The sequence below is a fragment of the Hordeum vulgare genome, chromosome 2H (genome assembly GCF_904849725.1).
Source record: "Hordeum vulgare subsp. vulgare chromosome 2H, MorexV3_pseudomolecules_assembly, whole genome shotgun sequence".
Lineage (NCBI taxonomy): Eukaryota > Viridiplantae > Streptophyta > Magnoliopsida > Poales > Poaceae > Hordeum > Hordeum vulgare.
Genome location: NC_058519.1, coordinates 620,864,495 through 620,888,105, shown reverse-complemented (window position 1 = coordinate 620,888,105; position 23,611 = coordinate 620,864,495). Strand labels below are relative to the sequence as shown.

The 23,611-nt window shown below is 44.5% G+C and overlaps 3 protein-coding genes and 1 pseudogene across 5 annotated transcripts; 1 reads left to right on the top strand and 3 right to left on the bottom strand.

Moving 5' to 3' along the window:
• Nucleotides 1-3,649: 3,649 nt before the first annotated feature.
• LOC123428793 lies at nt 3,650-5,386 on the bottom strand (annotated as a pseudogene).
• A 1,880-nt stretch (nt 5,387-7,266) lies between these two features.
• LOC123428792 (mitochondrial metalloendopeptidase OMA1-like) lies at nt 7,267-8,714 on the top strand. Its single transcript, XM_045112935.1, has 3 exons — nt 7,267-7,983; nt 8,095-8,189; nt 8,453-8,714. Exons 1-3 carry the CDS (start codon nt 7,267-7,269, stop codon nt 8,712-8,714), a joined length of 1,074 nt encoding a protein of 357 aa, XP_044968870.1.
• Nucleotides 8,715-13,175: 4,461 nt separating this feature from the next.
• On the bottom strand, nt 13,176-17,169 carry LOC123427939 (peroxidase 1-like). 3 transcript variants are annotated; one of them, XM_045112079.1, is made up of 5 exons: nt 16,959-17,169; nt 15,109-15,206; nt 14,844-15,032; nt 14,456-14,624; nt 13,176-13,777 (listed from the first exon to the last, which is right to left on the bottom strand). In XM_045112079.1, exons 1-5 carry the CDS (start codon nt 16,969-16,971, stop codon nt 13,344-13,346), a joined length of 903 nt encoding a protein of 300 aa, XP_044968014.1. In that variant the 5' UTR covers nt 16,972-17,169; the 3' UTR covers nt 13,176-13,343. The 3 variants fall into 3 exon arrangements, with proteins under 3 accessions (XP_044968014.1, XP_044968015.1, XP_044968013.1); XM_045112080.1 differs by lacking the exon at nt 15,109-15,206 and having other exon boundaries at nt 16,959-17,167; XM_045112078.1 differs by lacking the exon at nt 16,959-17,169 and having other exon boundaries at nt 15,109-15,806.
• LOC123427937 (pentatricopeptide repeat-containing protein At3g20730-like) lies at nt 16,930-19,501 on the bottom strand. The gene is made up of 2 exons (XM_045112076.1): nt 18,624-19,501; nt 16,930-18,245 (listed from the first exon to the last, which is right to left on the bottom strand). The coding sequence occupies exons 1-2, from the start codon at nt 19,219-19,221 to the stop codon at nt 17,191-17,193; spliced, it is 1,653 nt and encodes a 550-aa protein (XP_044968011.1). The 5' UTR covers nt 19,222-19,501; the 3' UTR covers nt 16,930-17,190.
• Nucleotides 19,502-23,611: the final 4,110 nt, after the last annotated feature.

Sequence of the window (23,611 nt, the reverse complement as noted above, 5' to 3'; positions counted from 1 at the left end):
TATCGAGCATGAGAAGCTGACCTTTAGAGAGGCTCAGGTAAGTAGTAGTATGATATACTTCTATTTTCAATACATTTATGATGCTAGATTATTATTTTGATTATATATATTCTATTCTCGTAAAGTGTGGCCAGCAGCCACGGGGGACGCATCTATGCGGATACTATGTTTGCGAGACCATTCGCACGTTTACCTCTGAGCACAAGGATTACAGATACAACGTAAGCAATGAACATTCACACCTCTATTTTTACCCGTCATTCTTTGTTATCATGATTGATATTCATATTCATCTCCTCTTCTTATATAGTACACGGCCATGAGGGAGAAGTACCTACCAGAGCAACGCGCGATTACTGTTGCAGAGGAGCTTGCGACCTTTCTGAGGACGGAAGCTATAGATGACAAAGGACGATTTAGTGTAGCTAGGGGCCATTACTGATGTTGGTCCATGTAATCGAATAGACGGGCTCTAGTCCCGATAATTCAGATCTCCATATAATTGTATATATATGCTCGCTTGTAAGATAAGTTAATCTTATATATATATATGCATAAACATGTATATTTAGAATTATATGAAAACTAATTCCCGAACACCAAACGAGGCATCACGTTAATCTCCCGAACACCTAAACCCTAAAACCCTAAAACCCTAAAATAAACAAAATCTGCAGAAACTCTTTAGTCCCGGTCCGTGTTAAGACCCGGGACTAAAGGGCATGCCCCTAAGGGCGCTCCGAGGCGGCCACGTGGAGCACCTTTGGTCCCAGCTTGGAACAGGGCCGGGACTAAAGGTTAGGCCTTTAGTCCCGCCTCTTTGGTCTCGGTTGGTGAACCGGGACTAAAGCCCCTTACGGGCCGGGACTATAGGCCCTGTCCCCACTAGTGAGTTCATGCATTTATTGGCTTTTCCAACACCAATTAGTACTAACTAGTTGATTGCTCGTGCGTTGCCACTGCAAAAATTAATATCATATATTTTTTTCTATTTCTAACAATGTATTCACAAACATGGTGTCTTCCTCCGTCCTATTTAGCAACCTCCACATCTTCATGTTCTTCTTTCTCTCTAATTTAATGCGATCCCACTTCATTGTGTCTCCATCATCAACTTCGTGTTCTATCAAACTTGTAAATTTCCACCCTTAATATGGATAATGAAGGCTGGGCCAAGTATCGTCTATTTTGGTAGGAAGGTTGTAATTCCAACTAATCAGGTAGTGAAAGCATTGGATATTTGGAACACAAAGAATAAAAATGAGAAAAACAAGGATACTTTTCTGAGAGAAACTACCTCTTGGTGTAAGATTTGCAACTCACGATCAACATCTTACACCTTGCAATACTAAAGTCTAAAGATTATTTCGATATGAGATTTTACAGGAAGTAATATTGCAAAAACATTGTTTTATTTCGAGAAGAGATACAGGAAAGGGGACATATATTTCTTTAGTTCTTACATTTTCAGGCCTATCATCTCATTTCTAATTCTGTGTGTCTTGATCCCTCTACGACTGCAAGAGAAAAAATGCAGATACGTGGCTAAAGAGAGTCTAAACCACCTTCTGATTGGGTTCCCAGTTATCATTGCTGGTGTACACCGCTCGTACAACTACATTAGAGCATGTGTGACATGCTTTTGCTGCTCCTCTACATGAGCTCCCATTTGAAATTGACAACATGGTCGTCTATTGTCTCTTGTGGCTAGTGTAGAAGAGCAGAACCACAACAATTTTTGACACGGTGCACTTGAAGGCTCGCCAAGTTTCTCAAACTATGCTCGCACGTGAGCCCAGTTCTAGCTCATTGCCTCCGGAGCACCGGCATCAGGTCCCGACCTATGCTTCGTGCTACACGTTGTTGTTGTTCATTGAAAAAAGAATTAGTCTGATGCCATCATATAATAGACAAGGAGGAGTATTATTGAAGCTTGAAGAACATATCAACATTGGAATATGATGCTTCTTCTGAGACTCCTCGTTCATAACACTGGGATCGTGAATAATATATCAGAAGAACTGAAGATGAAGATAATAATCCGTCAAATTTTAGTTGTAGGATGAATTCCTATATGTATCATCTGACATGCTAACCTTTATTGTTTCAGCTTGAAAATGTGGCTTTAGATCCTTACAAATTAATACATAGAACAAATTCACAATAGACTAAACCTCTTGGAAGCAAATATAAAAAAGTAGAAAGCATATTTTCCTAATGTGCCATCTAATAAAATGTTCATATATTGTCAACGCCGCATAGATTTCTTTACCATGAAAGGAAAATGAGCAATCATATTCATCATATGTACGTGCAAAATTGATTTATGATACTGAGAATGATGAAAAACTGCATAGATGTATGACAGAAAAGAGCAAATGTTTTCTCTTGTACATTCGCCGTCGTCTACAACCCATCAGCATGGCAGCTAGAATACAAAAGGCAAAATCCAGTCCTTGCAGAGATAACCTTTTGAAACCTGGCCTTGGATCAGTTCACAAGAATTGCCATCAGATTTTGTTAGTGCAGAGAAAAAAATCCTCTTAAACACTTTACACTGACCTCTAAACTAATTTGTTTAGTATTTCAGGTAGCATTAAAAATGATATCTAAAATCCCACTCATATGAAGAAAAAAGGTACGCCACTACAGATATTTTAAGAAAAAAGGTACGCAACTACAAATGGTCGTCTATTGCCATCTAATCCTTCGACGCCCTCGTTCCCTCAACCTTTACCTTTCACCTGTCCAGATCAAGACTGCCTCCGCCTTCCACAGCATGGAAAACTAATCAACACTAAAATTTAATCATTTTCTAATTATTAACAAATTCAACAAGATGATAGAAATCTTTTATGTTAACTAACAAGAAAAACAATCAATAATATAACATAAGGAGCATACATATTCATTGAGTTCGAGAGGGTCCACACGTAATCCCTTGTCAAAGCCTCACTTTTCTGTGTATGCAAGATTCTTGTAAAAAGAAATTGGAAGATTTATAATGAAGAAGAAAACTTGAAATCTATAACAACATGCAATTATTCAGAATAACAGTGGAGAGATAAATTTATCCAATGAGTTCGCAAACCAAGCACATATGGAAAAGATTACTCACATTCAGACATCGGCAACTCAATAGTCCACCTGTTGACCATAATTAGACTAAGGTCACCCTTCCCTACCATTGGAACATTAATGGATAAGAACATTTTATCTTTCCATATACAGACTGATTACCTAGAACCATCTTCAACTGAGCTAAATCCATCATGCCAGATTCATCCCATGTGTTAACTTCATGCAAAGAAAAAAATCACAAGTGCACACATCAAACTGCACGCTCACAAAACGGGTGAATGAATGGGAACAAGAGGCACCAACTGGAGAGAGAGAAGCTCACATGAGATAACACACAGTGACACAGATGATTGGGCGACTACTGCAGGTGGACGAACACCATCGTCTTGGCTGATATGGGGCATGAGAGGAGTAGCTTGGACAGTGCGCGTGTTAGGGACGACAGGGCAAGTGTTGTATTACCAACAACCGCAGAAAGATAGGGCGTACCCGATGCATGCTTTGTCCGGTGCCGCTGCCAAGCCGCGAGAGGAGTTCATAGCCACACTCTGCATCTACTTGAGTACCGTCACCAACCCTTCATGGGCCAGTTGCGCACTGATGCGCTCAATAACAAGGCGGTGGTGGTCCGCGGCGTGCCTCCCATGTGCATGTGCTCCAAGGGCAAAATTTGACCACCTAACTGACAATGTGCAAAAGGGACAAAACCATATTACAAAGCTAATAAGTTCAAACAGAACCAATCCCACTCCAGAATCCACCCCAACCCAAAAGTAACACAATTATCTAAAGTAACACAACACTAAGCTGCACATTTTTTATGCAATTACGGGGAACTCCAAAACTCTCAATTTACTACTTACAATCCTTTTTTTACAGTACATGTCTGGCTTCGTGATGATTTTCCTGGTTTCGATCTGATCCGAGGATCCTAATGGCCTAATCTTAATCCCTGACCCTTCTTTTGCATGCCTCATGGAATAACCTCTTCTTCTACAGTATCTCCTCACATAATAACCTTAGTATGATAAAAGGTCCAAGAGAATACAGTTTGTAAAATCTCTGATTGAAAACTCACAAAACTCATTTGGTATTGATTCCATGCAAGGAAAGGGTACATAATGAACCAAAACACCATATCAGTAAGCATCACATCACCTGCATTTGTCTGAAAACAAGCAGATCAAAATTGGGTGGGCAACAAACACCAAACATGTAATCATCACCGTTCATGAGCCGGCCACAGTTCATAATGCTTTTAGTTAAGCGAATAGCTACAATAATGTAGAAGAATTACATGTCAAGCAATTACACTTTCAGATTATGTTTTTTTCGTTTTTTTCTGCATAAGTCACAACACACCTATTGTTCAGCAATTAAAACTCAGAAAAGCATGTGCATTTTGTACTCAAATGTATATGACGAGTTACCTGAAACATGATCTGAAACAGGTAGCCCCAAAATCCTGCAATTTCCCGACCATCATGTGTTTTATTCAAACAAGAACTTTTGATGGAATTGTCGTATGTACTTTCCTCCATGGGAGCAATGATATAAGAACCACGTTCTGCATCAGATTTATCCATCTTGCAAGCGTATTGATAACATCCATAAACCGAAAGCACCGAGCCAAGCTAAATATGAAAAAGGTGCACGTTAAAGGTATCACCTAGTAAGTGCCAACAAAATAGGCAATGAGCAAGCATGCACAATACAACAAATTTTGGCATAATATGTTGTTGTCATTCTCATGTGTAGGTAAGAATAAGTGGTCACAATGAGTTTATTGTAGCAAAAAACATACCCCAAAGTACAAGGTGACAAGCAAGAAGGTCCACCTATCAAATGTAGAGAACAAACAGAATCAAATAATTTTGTGAATATTACTTGATATGAAATGGACAATTTGCTTTACAGGTAGTAACACGAGGAAAGATGAAGTAGCTTAGTGGGTGTAGTAAAGGAAGACGGTCCACCCATCGACAATAACATCATAGATAATCACCTAAGCCATAAACAAGAACGACACAAGGCGAAAAGCCAGCAACCAAGCAGGATGGATCTCATCAAGGCACGGCTTCCAGCAATCATCAAGATACACAACTCCGAGTCCGATCCTGGGCCGCGCCTCCTCTCTGTCGACCCCCTCGTCATTGCCGGCCGGCGAACTGGGCCCCTCGTACTTCCAAATCAAGTAGCACGCCAGGGCCATGCAGGAGTAGACCCAGGTGGCGCAGAGCACGAACCTCCAGTTGAGCCAGTAGCCCGGGTCAGTGGTATCCATGACCATGGCTGATTGCAACGCTTCCAGCAACATATTTTATCAGGCTTTTCTGCAAAATTGGGTACTAATATACCATGCTTGTGGTTGTGACCAAGGAAAAAAGGCATTTCCCCTGTTCCATGCCGACAAGTGGAGATATTTGCCGAACGGTGAAAGAAAAAGGGGAATAGAATCGGGTGACAGTGGCACCCCCACGAGAAAGGCAAAGGCGCCATGATTCCGTGATCCAGTCCACGGCCACACGGAACACAAAAACAATAAGCAGCGGGCTCCAGGGAGAGAGGAAGGGGGACAAAGCAGAGCTAATTACCAGTGATCCGTCAGTCGAACCGCGCTCAGGGGGCGCCTCCTCCCCAACGAGAAGCTACTGCGTGGGGCGGCAAGAAGAAGAAGAAGAAGAAGAAGAAGAAGAAGAAGAAGAAGAGCATTTCACGTCGCCTTCTCCAAGCTCCCACCTCCCTGTCCCTCCGGCTCTACCCGGTTGCCGGCGTTGTCTCGTCAGTACATCGAGAACCATAAATGTCGGGGAGAGGAGCAGGGGGTGGGGCGGGGCGTGGATCGATCTTTACCCGCGGAGCTGTCTGTGTTCTCGTCGCCGGCGCCAGGGAAGGATGGATCCCGGGTGGGCTCCCCGGAGTCGTGGACCTGTGTCCCGTCTACAAGTCTCGCTCGCTCGCTAGCGGCCACGGACGGAGGTCGGCGGCTGTGGGGTGGGGTGAAGAGAGAGGGAGGGCGGCCGTGGGGAGCCACGTATCCGGTGTCTGATCCGAGGGTGCTCCACGGTGGTGGTGGAATGAGGGGTGGGGAGAGGTGGGGTGGGAAACGTGGCAGTTTTTTTGTAGCGACAAGGGGTGGGAAAGGTGGGTTCGTTCTCTAGTGCGGCGGGATCCTAGATGGGTGCGGTTTTTTGACTGGTTTATGAAGGGATTAAAAAAAATCGGTGGAAGGATGAAAAGGGGGGACGAGCGAACGAGAGGTCGAACCATCACGACGGCAGATCCCCCTTTAATAGTAGAGATTGCTCACGGCTAGGCCGATTAGTACTAATCGGCCTAGCCAAGGCCGATAGGAGCCCGCGTGCAAAACCGACAGGCTTGTCGGTCTAGACATAACCGACAGGGACTAATTGGTCTTGGCTAGGCCGACGGGATCACATTTTAAAAAAAAATTCAGATGATGCAATATTTTTCAAAAACAATAAAAAATGCAATATTTAAAAAAAAAAAACTAGATTATGGGCGTGAAACGTTAGTTTTTCTATGATAGGAAGAAGGAATGAAACGACTGTATGTTGTCAGATCGGACGCTTGACGCTGACCCCCGAAAGTTGGGCCTGCCCAACGGCGCCTAGCACTGACCTAGCCTAGCCCAATCAAGGCCAGCCTAGTCTGAGAATTAAATCCCTTCTACTCCCTCCGTTCCTAAATACTCCCTCCGTCTGGAAATACTTGTTCTAGAAATGTATAAAATGAAAGTATCTATAACTAAAATAAGTCTAGATACATCTATTTCTATGACAAGTATTTCCGGACGAAGGGAGTATAAGTCTTTTAAGATATTTCACTAAGAGTCTGCATACGAAGCAAAATGAGTGAATCTACACTCTAAAATATGTCTATATACATCCGTATGTAGTCCACTAATGAAACATCTTTAAAGACTTATATTTAGAAACGGAGGGAGTAGTTCGCCAAATCAAAGCCCGGTAGGTTTCCGAGAGGACATCCGATTCGGACCCCTACTCCTCCACGGCAATGGCAGGTGGCAGCGGGCATAAAATACACCCTCGCACGCACCGGTAGCAGTTTTATTACATTGAAAAAACACAGGTGGGAACTTGTTTCTATCTCGAGGAAAGAAAAGGTGCACCACGTACAGGGGAAGAAACACACCAAGGAATCATGAACTGGGAGAGTGATGCTTATGGCATCGCATGTTATTCAGGACTCCTTCCTTCCGGTACCACGTGCCTGAGCAGCTGCTCGCGCTCCCTCCTCCCGGCAGCCGTCCGCGTCATGCGACTCTTCTGCCAACCTATGCCTATGTCATTGCATGTTTCTCAGGACTGTTGTACTTCCCTCTGGAGGTCGGTGACCGGCCACTTTGCTCTTCACGGGTGCTCCCACGCGCTGTGGAGGGCCAGGAGGGCAATTGTGCCACCAATTTTCCGCTCAAGCACAAGGATCATCATCTACCGTGAATTTGAATATGAGACTGTGCCTTACACCAACCGCACCCACAAGGTCCTCTTCTCTCCCAGGAGAGTGCGCAGGACGGCAGAGCACGTCTTTGCCAATTTCAAGAAGGAGCACGCCTCCAAGATCCTAGACCCGCACCACCACCAAAGCGTTCGTGTCCACGCCATTGGTTCGAAGATCATTCGCGCTATTCGTCGTGGCTTGTCCATCAAGAGCAAGCTAGAACAACGAAGAAAGGAACCGCCACAGATGGTGACATGTCTGGATTGGATCGACCACCTCAACTGGGAGGTGATAGTTATCGAAGACAAATTCAAGAAAGCAGCATGCTTTGCCGGCGGCGGTAAGATTATAGTCTACACGGGATTACTTGATCATTTCAGCACGGATGCTGAGGTTGCCACCGTCATCGCGCATGAGGTACGTACGTACATACATATGTTTGTTTGTTTCTTCATTTTCCATCACCGAGGTTGTTAATTTTGAAGCCGATAGTATTGTTTATTGGTTTCTATATATATATGTGTGTAGGTTGGACATGTTATTGCGAGGCACTCGATTGAGATGATCAAAATATTCACGTTGTGCTTCCCAACCCGCCTCCTTGTGACGCCATTGTTACAAAGGTATATTAAACCCATCACTTCTTTTAACCCACCTTGTTCATACATGCACCTTAACAAAGTGTTTGTGTATGCCTTTGTCCCTGGTTGTTTCCAGCTACTCAGGATTATACGTACCTAGTTTTCGGAAACATTAAATGAACCTAGAATATGTATGCATGCAAATATTTACTTTGTGCTAATTAGAAGGTGCTGTTTTGTAAGAGTAAGAATGTATATATGGAGACTGATGCTAATTACATATTTACATATACTCCGTATCGTAGGCACGAGCTAGAGGCGGATTACATTGGAATGTTGCTACTTGCTGCTGCTGGTTTCGATCCCCATGCTGCCCCTTTGTTGTTTGAAAAGCTAGAAAGGATAAAGGGGCAGTCGGTGTTGACAAAATTGCTCTGTTTCTTCCAATTAAAAGCTCATCCGTCGCGGAGGCGAAGAGCATGGCTTTTATCGCAACCCAAAGTCATGGAGGAGGCAATGAAATTATACAGAGAAGCAACCAGTGATGATGGGCCCGACAAGGCCTAGTTTGGTTACAAGGGCAAAGTATCCCAGGGGCTCTAATCCCACTCGGGGGGATTTACATGGCCATCGGGGATCCTCTCCTCCCACCACGGGGAGATCACCGCATCAGTTGGGATAACAGGAGAGAGGGGAGAAGATCACGTCCAGAAAAGACCTTGGTCGAAGGAAGAGAAAGACGAACGCCGGGACATGACAGAGATTCCTCTGGCCGTCAAGATCTTGATGGAAGGAAAAGTACGGCTGCTGACTCGTCTCTATCGCCGGAGGACAGATGATCTTGCGACCCGATGCCGGACTCGCCGCCCTAGTTTTTGAGGGGGGATCCCGACGGGATTACGGGCTACCAAACGAGCCATTGGGCCTTATTCGGTTCCTTTATATTTGAAGGGGTTTGGAGGGAATTGAGAGGGATTAAATCTTCTATAAGTCAAATTCCACCTAAGGCCCTGTTTAGAACCATAAAAGATTATGATAATCTGGATTATGAAGATAGAATATATAATCTGGTTTATAAAAATAATCTAGGTCACCATGTTTGGAGGCCAGATTATATAAACTGTAATTCAGGTTTTACATTGCATAATGACCTGTCTGTCCTTTGTTTTTTTTAAAAGAGAAGGGTCGCGGTGGTAGGAATGTAATTATCTCCAACTTTACAAGGGTAATGGGTTATTAGCAATCCATAATCTGATTTTAGCTAGTATAGAGTAGATTATGAGTTTTTAATAATATATCCATCTAGTTTTTATAATCTACACCATAAGTTGTTCTGTTTGAAGACAGAATAGATTATAAAAACTGGATTATATAATTTGGGTGGTTCCAAACAGGGTCAAATCCCCTCTAATCCTCTCCAATCCCCTCCTGGGAGGGATTAACCGAACAAGGCCTTAAGGATTTGGTTTGTCTTATATAATTAACGTATAGAAAATGTTTCTTTTACAATACTAGTAAATATGCACGTGCATTATAACAGTAAAAAAATATCAGATTATGCAGGTGTCGTAGATATAAAAAATGTATGAATCAAATGCAAGGATGAGATAAGGACTTTTAAAATATCATTTCACAAAGTATATCTGAGTGATGTCATGATGAGATAAGGGACTTGTAAAAGGTAATTTCAAAAACTAAAAATATGATTCTCATCATGACTTGATTTCCTAAGGCATCACAACTAAATATTTTTTGGTTGAGCAAACTGCATTGACGGATCCTGACTGAGCTAGACTGGTGAATGGTGTGTTTCTTCTTGACCTACAATAGCGGTTTTTACCACAACCAGTACTATGATACCAGAATAAACAAAGTTGTATATGGAAGCAAAATTAACATTTAGTCATTTTAATATAGCGTAAAAGAGCTAACCCATAAAAACTTGTGTCCATTTTGTTTGGGCTCAGTGTTGTACAAAAGACGTAAACCTTCTTTTGCTGACGCGAGCGATTAAATAAAATCATAAAACGACATCTACAAATCTCCTAATAAAACCTCTACGTAAGGGACCGTTCATTTTGTTCATTATTTACGGATGTGTTTTAAATTTTATAAACAGTTTCTAAAAGCTGATGGACATATTTTTCAAATTCCTGAATATGCTTTGAATATGGGATCATTTTTTAAAACTCATGAAAAAAATTTATTTCATGCAAATTTATTTGAAATCATATGTTTTTATAATATGCGAGGAAGTTTTTAAACACATGAACATTTTATGATTTTCTGAATAATTTTTTAATTCACAAACTGATTATCATTTTTCTCTTTTTTTAAAACTCACAATATTTTGAAATTTGGTTCTTTTGAAAATCCGTAATTAATTTAGAGAAGAAAAAACAAAAACAGAAATGAGAAAATAAAAGAAAATAGATAACAGGGGGCGCCATGACCCGCATATGGACCGGCCCATTACCGCACGATGTAGGAGGAGGCGCCCTTAAGAGAGAAAAAAGGGAAAAAGGTAGAAACTCATAAACATTTTATGATTTTTGGAATATTTTATCATCACAAACAGATTATCATTTCTCCCTTTTTTCAAAAGTTACAATATTTTTGAAATTTGATTCTTTTCAAAATCCAGAATTAGTTTAGAGAAGAAAAAACAAAAACAAAAATGAAAAAGTAAAAGAAAATAGATAACAGGTGACGCCATGACCTGCATATGGACCGGCCCATTACCGCATGCCGTAGGAGGAGACGCCCTTAAGAGAGGAAAAGGGAAGAAAAAAGGAGTAGACACAAAGATCAAACCCTGATCTCTTGTGTGGACAACTATGACCTTAACCATCGTGATGCTTGTGTTATCATGTTATAAGACTGTATCCGTGTATAAGAACAGAACCTAGTGGCGATTTTAAAATAAAAAACAAATCACTTTTCTTCACTTACTGTTGGCATTGGTGGATAATTCTCGTCAATTTTGAGGGTAATTTGAATGACGTATGACCAGAAACAGTCTGTCCTTTATTATTAGGTAAAGATAAAGATGCGAGCCAACATGTGGTTGGATGAGCCCATCTGATTCAAGTCCTGATGCTTGCATTATTTCTGAATTTCTTTTAGAATTTTGCAATGCGTATTCAATGGAAGGAGACGTCTCATCGTCGGCGTTCATAGAAATAGGGTGTGCGTTTATAAGGATGAGCATATGTACGTTTGTGTTTATACGAAGGCTTGCGTTTGTATTGTGTTCATAAAAAAAGATAACAGGATGTTAACTAGCTACTCTATCGTAGGAATAAGCTAGAGGCGGGTTACATTGGAATGTTGCTAAACACTTTGTTATGTAATCCTTGGGTATTTTTTGGAAGTGATGAAAGGCAGGCGGATTACACCTACAAGAAGTCTATGCCGCAGCGCTTCTGCCGGGCCTCCGGCAGAAGCTGCCCGTCGGACCCCACGGCCACGTCGCAGTCCACGTGGAGCGGGTGCCAGTGGAACCCCCAGACCGCCACCTTGGCCCGGATCCTCGACCGGACCTTCACCGTGAACTCCACCGCGCCGCCTGCCTCCGCCGCGGCCCTGGCCATGTCGGCCGTGGCGGGGCCCGCCGGCACGGCGACGCCCTCGAAGGCGAGGGGCGACGTGGTCTTGGGCGGCTGGTACATGGGCGCGCCGCCGGCCAGGTCGTGGTCCTTGACGACGGCGCCGTACTGGCGGTAGAGCACGGACATGTAGAGCCGGTCGTAGAAGAAGCCCACGTCCTGGTTCGGGTTACGGATGGAGAGCTGCCCGGAGAGGACCACGGCGGCGCCGGCCTGCTGGATGCCAGCGGCGGCGAAGGCGGTGACGTGGAAGCGCGGCCTGTGCGGGCGCACGGCGAGGTAGGCGACGAAGAGGAGCACGCCGGCGACGAGGAGCAGGGTGAGGAACGCCGAGCAGACGTTCTTGGTGCAGCGGGTCAGGTGCGGCCGCTCCCTCGGGAGCGGGCGGTGGAGCCAGCCGGCCGTCGTCGTGGTGGTCGGCGGCATGGTGCGTGCGTGCTCGTTTGGTCTGTGCATGGTCGCCGTGTCCGTGTCGGCGAGCATGGCGGTGCATGCACTGCAAGTTTAAATGTTTAATTACGTTCGTCTGAGTTATACGTTGGAGAGGCGATTCTTGGAAGAAAGTGGAAGGGAACGGAAAGCGATGGGATGGAGATGCCAAAGCTAGACCAGCTAGGTTTCTTCGAGCTTTGGTGTAGGGCATATTCCTCGTCTTTCGGTTGGGAAACTTGGGATGATACCATTGGACGAGCAAAGAAATGTGGTGTATACTAAAGGACTCTGGTAAGTGTTGAATGTCAAGCATGAGCACATGGTAACTCCGTACATTTTTTATAGTAAGTTCAGTCACGTGAAGATGGCAATTTTAGTTGAGAAGCATGACAACTTTCATCCTTCAGCCTATTTTTGATGCAAACTTACCGTGTATCGTTGAAATTTGTCTAGAATTGCCATCGAAAAATGTCAGAACCGGAGTTGCCATGTGCCCGTACGTGACGCACTGCACTTATCAGGGTCCTCTTATCTGTCCTTAGTAATCTGAAACCATTGTAAATCCGGGTCTCGTACAATTATTAATTAATTATCGTCTCGTACAATTATTAATTAATTATCTGCTTTTTACTCGCAACTGGCCTTAACTACAAATTTACCGTACATATATAAACGAAAGGCTGGAAAGTTAGCGTACAAGGAGTGTGTGACAAGCTTGAAGGGTTGACGAGTGAATGGCGTGGTCCACGTCCATGCATGTGGAGCTAGCTTAATTTGCTGTTATGCTTAATCCATTAGCTAGCTATAGGTACGGCCTATGGAAACAGAATATCCAGAGCACCAAGTAAACTCTTCTGCCAGAAGCATATCCCACCCAGCCTCAAGTTTCCTGTACGTGCACGCAGCCGACAATAATCGGAAAATACAAACTCCACTTCTCTCTGTTGTGGTGCGCTCATCGAGGCAGGCGGAGCCGAGGAGGACATTATTTTACCCAATCAATCAAGCAAACATTTTATTCGAATTTGAATACACCGGACGTACAAACGAACAATACATTATGCACACAATGCACGCGCGTAATACACATCAATCATACAATACCAATAGAATTCAATAATTTACGAGCTGATGTATGATCAGACAGGCCACCGGCCTACATGCCCATCTGGTTCACGGCGGTGCAGCGCCGCCTGACCTCGCCCTGCGCGCCGGTGAGCACCTGCATGTTCCCCATCTTCACCATGGACGCCACGAAGTCTGCGAAGAACTCCGCAGGATAGCTGCCGGCCATGGCGACGGACGCCTGGCGTTGGACGTAGTCCCTGGTGAAGGGATCCAGCATGAGCGTCTCGTCCGAGGTGAAGAGCGCCCTGCCCCTGGCGACGTGACGGTAGTAGCTCGCGTCGAATGTCCGGAAGCTCCCTGGGTCCATCTCCACCAGCGTCGTTGTGTCGCCGGGCCTGCACTTGCTCTTCAGCCGCTCCGCATACTGCTTGTTCAGCGCCGGGTCTGTCATCTGCGTGCCGCTGAAGTTGTACAGCCGGTCCGAGAAGGACGAGCAGTGGGAGGTCCCCAGGGTGTGCCCCCCTGTCAATGCATGAACAAGATAGAATGTGTCAGTTTCCACAGTTTCCTACAGAGCTTGAATTGCCATATTTGCAATAATCGGGAATTTTCATCGTATATATTTTGTACGGTTGCAAGACAATCAGAAATAAAGTTGCAACACATTCCTAGTTATCGTGAACTGCAGAGTTTTTCTTCTCCCATTCTTCTGCGTGTGCAAAACGAATAGCAAATAATGTACTGTACTCCCTCCGTAAACTAATATAAGAGCGTTTAGATCATTATCTTAGTTATCTAAATACTTTTATATTCGTTTACAGAGGGAGTACTTACTAATTTTTGAATAAGGAGCTATACTTTGTTTTTTTTCTACCAGAGCAAAGTGACTCTTGGTCTTGCATCATGCAGTTCAACTACAAGAGCCCACAAAGTTTTGTTTTCCCAGGTCTCTGTTGACTTGGCACGTGCATGCAGCATACGGCCTTGCTTCATTAACCCATTGCTTAGTTGTGCATGCAAATGAGCACCTTTATTGGAGAATGCAACTAGAGATTCGTTGGGATCGGGGAAGTTCAGATAAACTACAACGGAGAAGAGCATAGCCTACGCAAAACTAGGAGAGAAGATGCCTAGCTTATACTGTATTAGATAATGCTGCATTGAGCTTAGTTCCTGAAGAATAGTACGAGTAGTATATACCTAGCAGAACCACCTGATCCTTTGCATCAAGGCCCTTCGGGATGAAGAACTGGTTCAGATTACGGATGGCATCGAAAAAGGGTGGGGGTAGGTTGTTCAAAGCGTCATCCTTCACCGATCTCAACCCGTCTCGCCGCCCAGTTGGGACATTCCAGTAAGGCCCATGGGTCTGTTGCATAGTGAAAACGAAAGTTGGCTTAGCAAGAGAGCAGATACTTTCCAGAAATAAGTAAATAAAAGATTATCAAACTTAGTGAAAGCAGTCTAAATCGTGTGGGTTCTGCCACCACTGTTGGCCTGAATCGTTCTATCCTTCCCATTTTCCTGAACTATGTTAACTTATCTTACTTGAAGAACAAACCAAAATTAATGAGCTGCTAGTTCTTACCAGTAGTACAACATCCCTTGCCACAAGAGCTAGGATATCAGCACAGGAGACCACTCCAGGGCAGGCTTGCTCCAGCTTAGCCTTGACAAGGTCAATTGTGCCGAAGCCTCGCAGGCTGAGGTTCGGTTCCGATTCCTTTTCGGATGGTAATCCTGGTATGCTATCAAGAAGAACAGAACCATCGCAACCCTGCACAGCACAAACAGTTCAGTACATCTCTAAATTAAACTGAAGCGGTTCAGAAGAGACTAAGGTGTGTGCACACATTCACAAAACAGTCGTGGAAGTGCATGCGAAGCAGAGGACCAGCGAGGCTTGGGACGTGGGAGATGATCCTGGCCATCTCATCGCGAACAATGACTTCTGCATACGGGCATGTGTATTGGTAAAAGCCAACCTTCAACTCTGCTGGATTGCACAACACTAAGGAGGGTTGTAGGACAAGAGGAAGGAGAAATCCAAAGAGGAGTCTGTAAACCATGTTGTGAATGTCCTTGCTGATTTTTGAGGTGAACTAGAGCTCACAGCCTGCTTTATATAGTTCAGTTGCTTAGCTTGCACATAAGTGATGTAAGCAAGCCATTTTGCTCTATATTAGTATAGTGGCTCTAGAAGCCTACATGCCCATACAGCTGTACTACTTTCTTATATCACGCAGCCAGTAGATGGCCTAAGACTTCGGCATATGATTGAATGTCAGTATTTCAGGAATCCTGTGGTTAGCGTGGATGTACAAGAATTGAAGAATGGTCTCGGATGAGGCATCTAGGGAGTATGATTGGATAGCAAGTGTTCCAGAAGTTAAGGATCTGCAATCTACCAGTTACAAGTTATTTTAGCCAACAGGCATTGGATGAATAATGACCATCCATCGTGGACCATGCACTTGTGTAACCGACACTCTTAAGATGTGAATACGGCATGTTCCTAAAAAGTGCCAAATCACAGACTTGAACTGTAAGTTGCTATCTGTTATCATCCCCTATTTTAATATTATTTAGGGAACGACTGATTCTGGTAATAATTATCGTCAGATGCAATTTGAAAGCAAATAATGTGAAAGAAGAATAACCGTACAATGCTAGTTCATAGAGCAGCAACCACTTGTCAAATGCATGCAAGCTAAATAAGAAGACGTTTCAGTTCTATGATTCGTCATGATCGAGCTGACGAGCAAGCTTGGCGTATCAATCAGGACTATACTACAATATGATACTGAAAAAATGTATGCCATTCTCAACAAATATGACATTTTCTACAAAGGCACATAAAAAAATTTGTGCAGTTCAGATCGAAGTAGTGATTAACATATTTTACAAGGTAAACAACTAAACAAACAAAACTTAAGTCAACAGCACATGGGTTCGATAACATATTCAATTATTTACTTAGTAACTGAAACGTGGTGGCTTTTGGTTTCTCGAGACTTAAAAGTTTAAGATCTGCTTCACCCGACACCAACACAGGGTATGCAATAGATCAAGGCCATGATATTGGCACTGTCAGATTCCAACATATAAAGGAAGGATCACAGATTAGTCATAAATCATGTGTCCACCTATTTGAAAAAAATAATCAACATTTGTAACCACATGAAAAGAGAAATGGAAAGCGTAGAGTGGGAAAAGGTGCATCGCCCTATAGTCATGTACAGAAGGGAATAACAAACTGGTTAATCCACTGCATGTTTTACAGTATTCTTATAGGTATCAGCTGATAAATGCTAAGAAAAAAGGGTTAATATCATAAACCTGTAACTGTACAATCAATACAACGGACATAATTGAGAATGCTGACAAATGACAAGACTTTATGAGTCAAACATGCATCCGCAAATCTTTTACAGTTAGTAAAAGTTGCAAGATATGCATTCACAGGGAATGTAACCCAACAGATGTACTCCCTCCGTTCCTAAATATAAGTCTTTAAAGAGATTTCATTAGTGAACTACATACGGATGTATATAGACATACTTTAGAGTGTAGATTCACTCATTTTGCTTCGTATGTAGACTCCTAGTGAAATATCTTAAAAGACTTATATTTAGGAACGGAGGGAGTATCCAAACGAACAAACTATACAAAAGTTTTAATATTAAGCATAATTTGCACTTACCCTGAACCAACATGATGGCTGCTGATAAGTCATAAGATTCTCACTGCTTAATCAAACAGGTAAGGTTCTGACGTCGTTTAGAGTTAACAAAGATGTGGAAGCTCTACATGTTGGATTGGTCAGGTTCATTGTGGGCAAAGGTCTGAGAGTGATACAGATGCATCTGGTACATCTATCAGGGAAAATGACCATTATCTGAATATCTTGGAAAGCAAAACTTTATTAGTAATCTTCAGAGGACACTGCAACCAGCTTCCTTGCCACCAGATGCTTCAGCCATTAATTTCCTTGTACTTTGAGCCTCCTCCCATAAATTAGATTCTGCATACATGTTTGCAAGCACGGTATAGTGTACAGAACTCTCAGCACCTTTACTGATAAGATTCTTGGCTGCAGTTTCTCCGAGAGGAATATTTCCATGCGTTTTACAAGCTCCAAGCATAGCGCCCAATATTGACGAGTTGGGTTCAGTATCCACATTCTCCACTAGCTTCCATGCATCATCTAACTGACCTCCACGGCCAAGAAGGTCGATGGCAGAACTGTAATGCTCAGCTCTTGGATCAATACCATACTTGCTCATCATGGAAGTGAAATACTCCATCCCTTTGCTCATCAGACCAGAATGACCACACGCAGACAGAAGAGAAAGGAATGTCACATCGTTTGGCTTCACACCATCCTCCACCATCCTCTCAAAAAGGCTCACAGCATCTCCCCCAAAACCATTTTTCCCACAGGCAGTAATGAGTGAAGTCCATGAAACCACATTTCGGCAGGGCATTTCATCAAAAGCGCGCCTGGCATCTGAAAATTCTCCTGCCTTTGCATACATATCAACTAGAGAGTTGTCCAATGCCACGTCTCCCATTGGCTGTTTTTTGCACATGTAAGCATGAATCTGTGTTCCAAATCTGAGACATGACACATTAGCACAAAGGCCAAGCAAAGAGCTTAACAGAACACCATCAATCCTCAAACCCCTGCGATAAATCTTGCAGAAGAGCTCCATTGCATCTTCAGTATGGTTTTTATCCATGGAGTACCCACTGATAAGTGCAGTAGACGACACAAGGTCTGGTTCACAAATGGAGTCATATATCACTCGTGCACTTCTCATGCTCCGACATTTTGCATAAGCATCAATAAGTGATCCAATAACAACCTTTTCGCTCCAGTAGCCCAACTTTATTATACAAGTGTGAATCAGCTCTGTGTTAGTGAGCACACTGACTGCTCCACAAGCTTTTAGAGCACTTCCAAATGTGAAATGGTCAGGCAGCATTTCTGCCAAAAATATATGTGAATGATTAACAATCAAGGAAAAAAATGCATTTTGAATATTCAACAACAGCATAACAGAATTTAAACTAACAATCCTAAAACACAAACAGAAATTGAGCAGTGCTAATTTTATGTCAACGTTACCTCAGAGATGACTAAAGTTTGGTTACCCTGTCTGATACATTTCGTCGAGAAAAAATTATATATTCAGAGAGTCTTAAGCTTGGTACTATCACATTAGTCTTTCTTAACTATAGCATGGCATAGCATGACACACTATGAATGAATACAATAAAGGGCGTGGATTTGTTGTGAACAGGGTCCACACATTTCAGGGCAGCACGTAGCGAGATAAATAGCAGATTTGAAGCCAGCACATACCTTCTCTCAGCATTGAGGATAACAACCCAAGCGCGTCATTGCAATGCCCACGCTCCACAAAACCCCTGAGCAAGGCATTCCAAGAAACCACATCCTTCCTCTCCATTGCCGCAAAGATCCGCCTCGCATCCTCCACCGACCCGCACCTCAGGTACATGTCCATCAGGGCACTCTGCACGAACATATCCCCAGCAAACCTCCCCTTGGCCGCGCAAGCGTGCACCTGCTCCCCGCTCCTCGCGCACCCAACCGCCGCGCATGCGCTGGCCACGCTGCCATACGTGAACTGGTTCGGCCTGGTGTCGCCGGACGCACACATGAGGGCGAACAGCTCCAGCGCCTCCCGTGGGAGGCCGTTCCTGGAGTACCCCGAGACCATGGCCGTCCAGGACACGACGCTCCGGTGCGGCATTCCGTCGAACATCCTGCGGGCGGAGGCCACGTCGCCGTGCTTGGCATAGAATAGGACGAGCTTGGTGCTGAGGTGCAGGTCCGGGGGAGAGGCGGACGCGACGAACCTGTGGTGGATGGACCTGCCTTGCCGGAAGCAGCTCATGCAGCTCTGGAGGAGAGAGTAGTAGTCCGCGGCCCTGGCCATTATCGCGCGCAGTTCTTCCCCTCTGAACTGCGGATGGAGCAGATTTGCCTCCGGACTAGGAAGAGCTCAGTCTACCAGAGCATGTGTGTCTCCTCGTGGGAGCTCCGGCTGCCTGGGTTGGTCAATGACGATGGCGCAGGGACGGCGGCGTTGCTGCCGAGGCTCCGATCCCATACCCATGGCATGCCCAAGCTCTCAGGTTGCGGTGCTGGTGTTGATGATGGCTAGCATTAAGGCGATGGCCGGCAGGGCTAGTCGAGATTCCGGGCTACGAGGCGGCGGCGGCAGCGGTCGCCAGACGAGGAGTGAGGGGCGCTATTTTTTTTTAGACAACATCGTCAAGCTTCATTAAATCAGTCACTTTACATGGAGGATGGGAGATTTTCGGGATGTCCTGACCAAACATGGCGACCATCTCCGAGAGTCAAAGCATGCTTCGCAACGTTGTGAGCCTTATAATTGGAACTCCTAAATTCATGACTAAAGGTATAAAAATCAAAAACTACAGCGTGATCAACAATCTCATGTATTACCGCTTCATAGGTAGTTGAATTCTCTTTCGTTATATCTTATATCACTACTTTGCAATCCAATGCCACCTGGAGTCTTCTCACATATAGGTCGTCTACCAGGGCAAGGGCTTCTCTGATGGCAAGGGATTCAAGGGTCGGCGGGTCCACAATATCTCGGAAGGCAAGAATCGAAGCACCCATGAACGTACCGTTGTGATCCCGGCAGATCACCCCCACCGCACCAAAACCATCTATGGACACAACAACATCCACATTCATCTTTGCATTGCCGGTGGTAGGGGGCAGCCATGTAGATGGTCTCACACGAGGAGGCGCAGCTACAGCTGGATGCTTTGGATTGAGGAACTGCAGGTCGGCCAAGTAGCTTGATGTGAAGTTGTTTACCGAGTATGGGGATTGAAAGATGCCCTAATGGATTGCCTTCCGTCTGACACCCCAAAGGCCCCAAAGCGTAACCACCAAACGGACGAAGAGGTCCTTGGGTAATGATTCGTGGAGTGCAAACGACCATTCTTTTGGATTTTCCTCCCCTTGCTCGACCATGGACTGAACTAGATCCTCCGGTGCCAGAGCCCATACACTTGCCGCCAATGGACAAGTGATCAGCGCATGCTTCCAGGTATCCACCGCCCCACACAGAAGGCAAGTATCCTTTGTCGCCATATGTCGATGCTTCAGGACAGAACCCGTCGGCATTGACAATCTTGCAAGCCGACATAAAAACACTTTGATCTTGGAGGGTACCTGCAGATGCTAGATCATAGACCATTTGCTGGTTTCGTGTCGATCGTAAGACATTCCACCCTCCTCATTCAGCCATGCCTCCCGGCTATGCTTAGTCTTGAGAATCATTCGGTATGCTGACCGAACACTGAAACGTCTGCGAGGCTCCTCATGCCAAGCCCAAAAAACTGCCACCTGACGCATACACAACGGGATTTGGAGAATAGCCTCTGCATCAAAATGAGTAAAAACAGTACGGACTACATCCTCCTTCCAGCTTGAGGTGGTGACATCTATGAGCTGAGCAGCTCTCTCTGGGGGGTTTGGAACAAGAGCAGTGATGGGCTGCTTGAAGTTGTCCCTCGGGGTCCAATTGTGACACCATATCTTCGTTGCATGTCCGTCCCCGACTCGTCAAATGATCCCTTGCGCCAAGATATCCCGGCCATCTAGAATCGCCCGCCAAATCTGGGATGGGTGTGCCCCTAATTCAGTTTGGAGCAAAGAGCACTCTAGGAAGTAGACGGCCTTTAGAATTCGAGCACTCAGCGATGAACTGCCCGTCAGTGTGTGCCAGGCCTGCCTTGCTAGTAGTACAAGGATAAAAATATCCATGTCTCGAAATCCCAAGCCTCCCAAATGTTTTGGCATGGTCATAGAATCCCATACCATCCAGTTGGGCTTCCTTCTCCCTTGCTTAGAACCCCACCAGAACTGTCTGATGGTAGATGTTATGCTCTCACATAGACCCTGCGGCAGCCTGAAGCATGCCATCGAGTACATAGGAATAGCTTGTGCAACAGATTTTATGAGAACTTCCTTTCTGGCTGCTGAGAGTAACTTTGCCATCCATCCTTTAATCTTCTCCCAGGCGCGGTCTCGCAAATATTTGAATGTGCCATTTTTCGAGTGGCCCACATCGGTAGGCATGCCAAGGTAGCATTCGCCGAGAGATTCATTGTGTACCTGTAAGTTGTTCTTAACAGTTTATCTCGTCTGCACAGGGCATCCCTTGCTAAAGAAAATGGAAGATTTCTCGTTGTTGATCCTCTGTCCGGAGGCATTACAATACGTATCGAGTAGGTTTGACACCAAAATTGATCCCTCCCCACTAGCCTTGAAAAGCAACAAGCTATCATCTGCAAACAGGAGATGGTTAACGGTTGGAGCCGTAGGAGCCACCCGTATACCTGTCAAAGACGATTGAGAACTTGATTTAAGGAGGCACGAAAGGCCCTGTGCTGCAATCAAGAATAAGTAGGGGGAGATTGTGTCTCCCTGCCGGATACCTCAAGTAGGCTTCCAAGGATCTAATTTTTCACCATTGAAACAGACAGAAAAAGAGACTGAGGAGACCATGCCCATTACAATATCAATCCAATGGTGCTCAAAACCCAGCTTGGGCATCATCCCCTTCAGGTAAGCCCACTCCGATTTGTCATAGGCCTTCATCATGTCTAGCTTCAGGGCACAATAATTGTTAGTTTTTGCTCTCGACCGCTTCATAAAGTGCAGACATTCATAAGCACTTACAATATTGTCTGTGATCAGCCTTCGAGGGACAAAGGCGGACGGCTCCTCATAAATAATGTTGGGAATTAAAACATTCAGTCTGTTCGCAATTACCTTTGAGGCTATCTTGTACAGAACATTACATAAACTTATTCGTCGAAACTGAGCAAGTATCGTGGGGTTAGTTACCTTTGGAATCAGGACCATGACTATATCATTGATTGATTCTGGACTCCCCCCGCCTGTTAAATTCTGAGAACAATATTGTAACACCAAAGATGCGATCCTATCCTTATTTTGGAGCGAGGGCCTCGACAGGGATAGAAACGTATCTCGTTGTTTTGCAAGAATGGATATCGTTACAAGTACATGTACTGAAAAGATGAGAATATGGAATTGGCTTACACTCGCCACAAGCTACATCAAGTTTGCATCAGTACAATAACTTAATCAATCATCATGAAGAAGAGCAGGGTCCGACTACGGACGAAAAAAAACAATAAAAGAATGACCTCCATCCTTGCTATCCCAGGCTGCGGGCCTGGAACCCATCCTAGATCGATGATGAAGAAGAAGAAACTCCAAATAGAATAATCATCGCGCTCACGTCAAAGTAACTCTTTACCTGTACCTGGAACTGTTGTTGTAGTAATCTGTGAGCTACAGGGACTCATCAATCTCATTTGCAAAGGTATCAAGACTAGCAAAGCTTAATGGGTGAGGTATGGTTAAGTGGTGAGGCTACAGCAAGCGACTAAGCATTTATTTGAGGTGGCTAACTTACGAGTACAAGAATAAAAGAGGGGTATGATCTATACATAGTGGACGTGAACTACTAAGGATCAAATGAATGATCCTGAACACCTACTTACATCAGACATAACCCCACCGTGTCCTCGAATTTTAGAAGGAGCTCATGAAAGAGACAGTCACGGTTACGCACTCAGTTGGCATATTTTAATTAAGTTTACTTCAAGTTATCTAGAACTGTATGTTAAACAAAGTTTCCAAGTTGCCACATAACCACGGGCATGGTTTTCCGAAAGATATAACCCTCCACGGGTGCTCCAACTAGTCCATCACAAATTACCACAAGCCGCATCGAAATCATCGATCACGAAACTCGTGATCTCCTCGGATTCCTTAGTGGAAAACCTCAACTCTGAGATAGCCCAAAGCATCACCGGAATCCCGATGCACAAGATATTTCGTAAAAGGTAAAAACAAGTCCAGCATGGCCGCTTGACGTGTCGACGAACCCGATAGGAGCCGCGTATCTCGTTCTTAGGACACGACCGGATGGGACTAGCTATGAGTAAAACCAAACCTTGAGTTTCCTCGCAGTGGCCCCTCATGCAGCACGTTTTGGACCAACACTCATGAGGAGTATTAGCCCGGGGGTTGATTAATTATCCATGGGGTGATCAAACCCTATGCGGTTCATTAGTTAATTAGGAAAATATAGTACCAAAGTTGGGCCTTGCCAGACCAGTTTTAATCTAAGACGAATTATCAAGGGGGTCCCCATAACAACCCCGATCGTGTTAGGAGCGCTCAATTATGGAATATAACACCGGTAGCCGAAACTAGGGCGGCAAAGATGGAACAAAACACCAGGCTAG

Coding starts and splice junctions, on each gene's coding strand:
- LOC123427937 (XM_045112076.1), bottom strand. CDS start 19,221: ATGGCCAGGGCCGCGGACTACTACTCTCTCCTCCAGAGCTGCATGAGC. Junction 18,246..18,623: donor ATCCTCAATGCTGAGAGAAG/GTATGTGCTGGC, acceptor TATTTTTGGCAG/AAATGCTGCCTGACCATTTC.
- LOC123427939 (XM_045112078.1), bottom strand. CDS start 15,324: ATGGTTTACAGACTCCTCTTTGGATTTCTCCTTCCTCTTGTCCTACAA. Junction 14,625..14,843: donor CAAGGGATGTTGTACTACTG/GTAAGAACTAGC, acceptor ACTATGCAACAG/ACCCATGGGCCTTACTGGAA. Junction 13,778..14,455: donor GGATCAGGTGGTTCTGCTAG/GTATATACTACT, acceptor ATGCATTGACAG/GGGGGCACACCCTGGGGACC.
- LOC123428792 (XM_045112935.1), top strand. CDS start 7,267: ATGAACTGGGAGAGTGATGCTTATGGCATCGCATGTTATTCAGGACTC. Junction 7,984..8,094: donor CCACCGTCATCGCGCATGAG/GTACGTACGTAC, acceptor ATATGTGTGTAG/GTTGGACATGTTATTGCGAG. Junction 8,190..8,452: donor GTGACGCCATTGTTACAAAG/GTATATTAAACC, acceptor TCCGTATCGTAG/GCACGAGCTAGAGGCGGATT.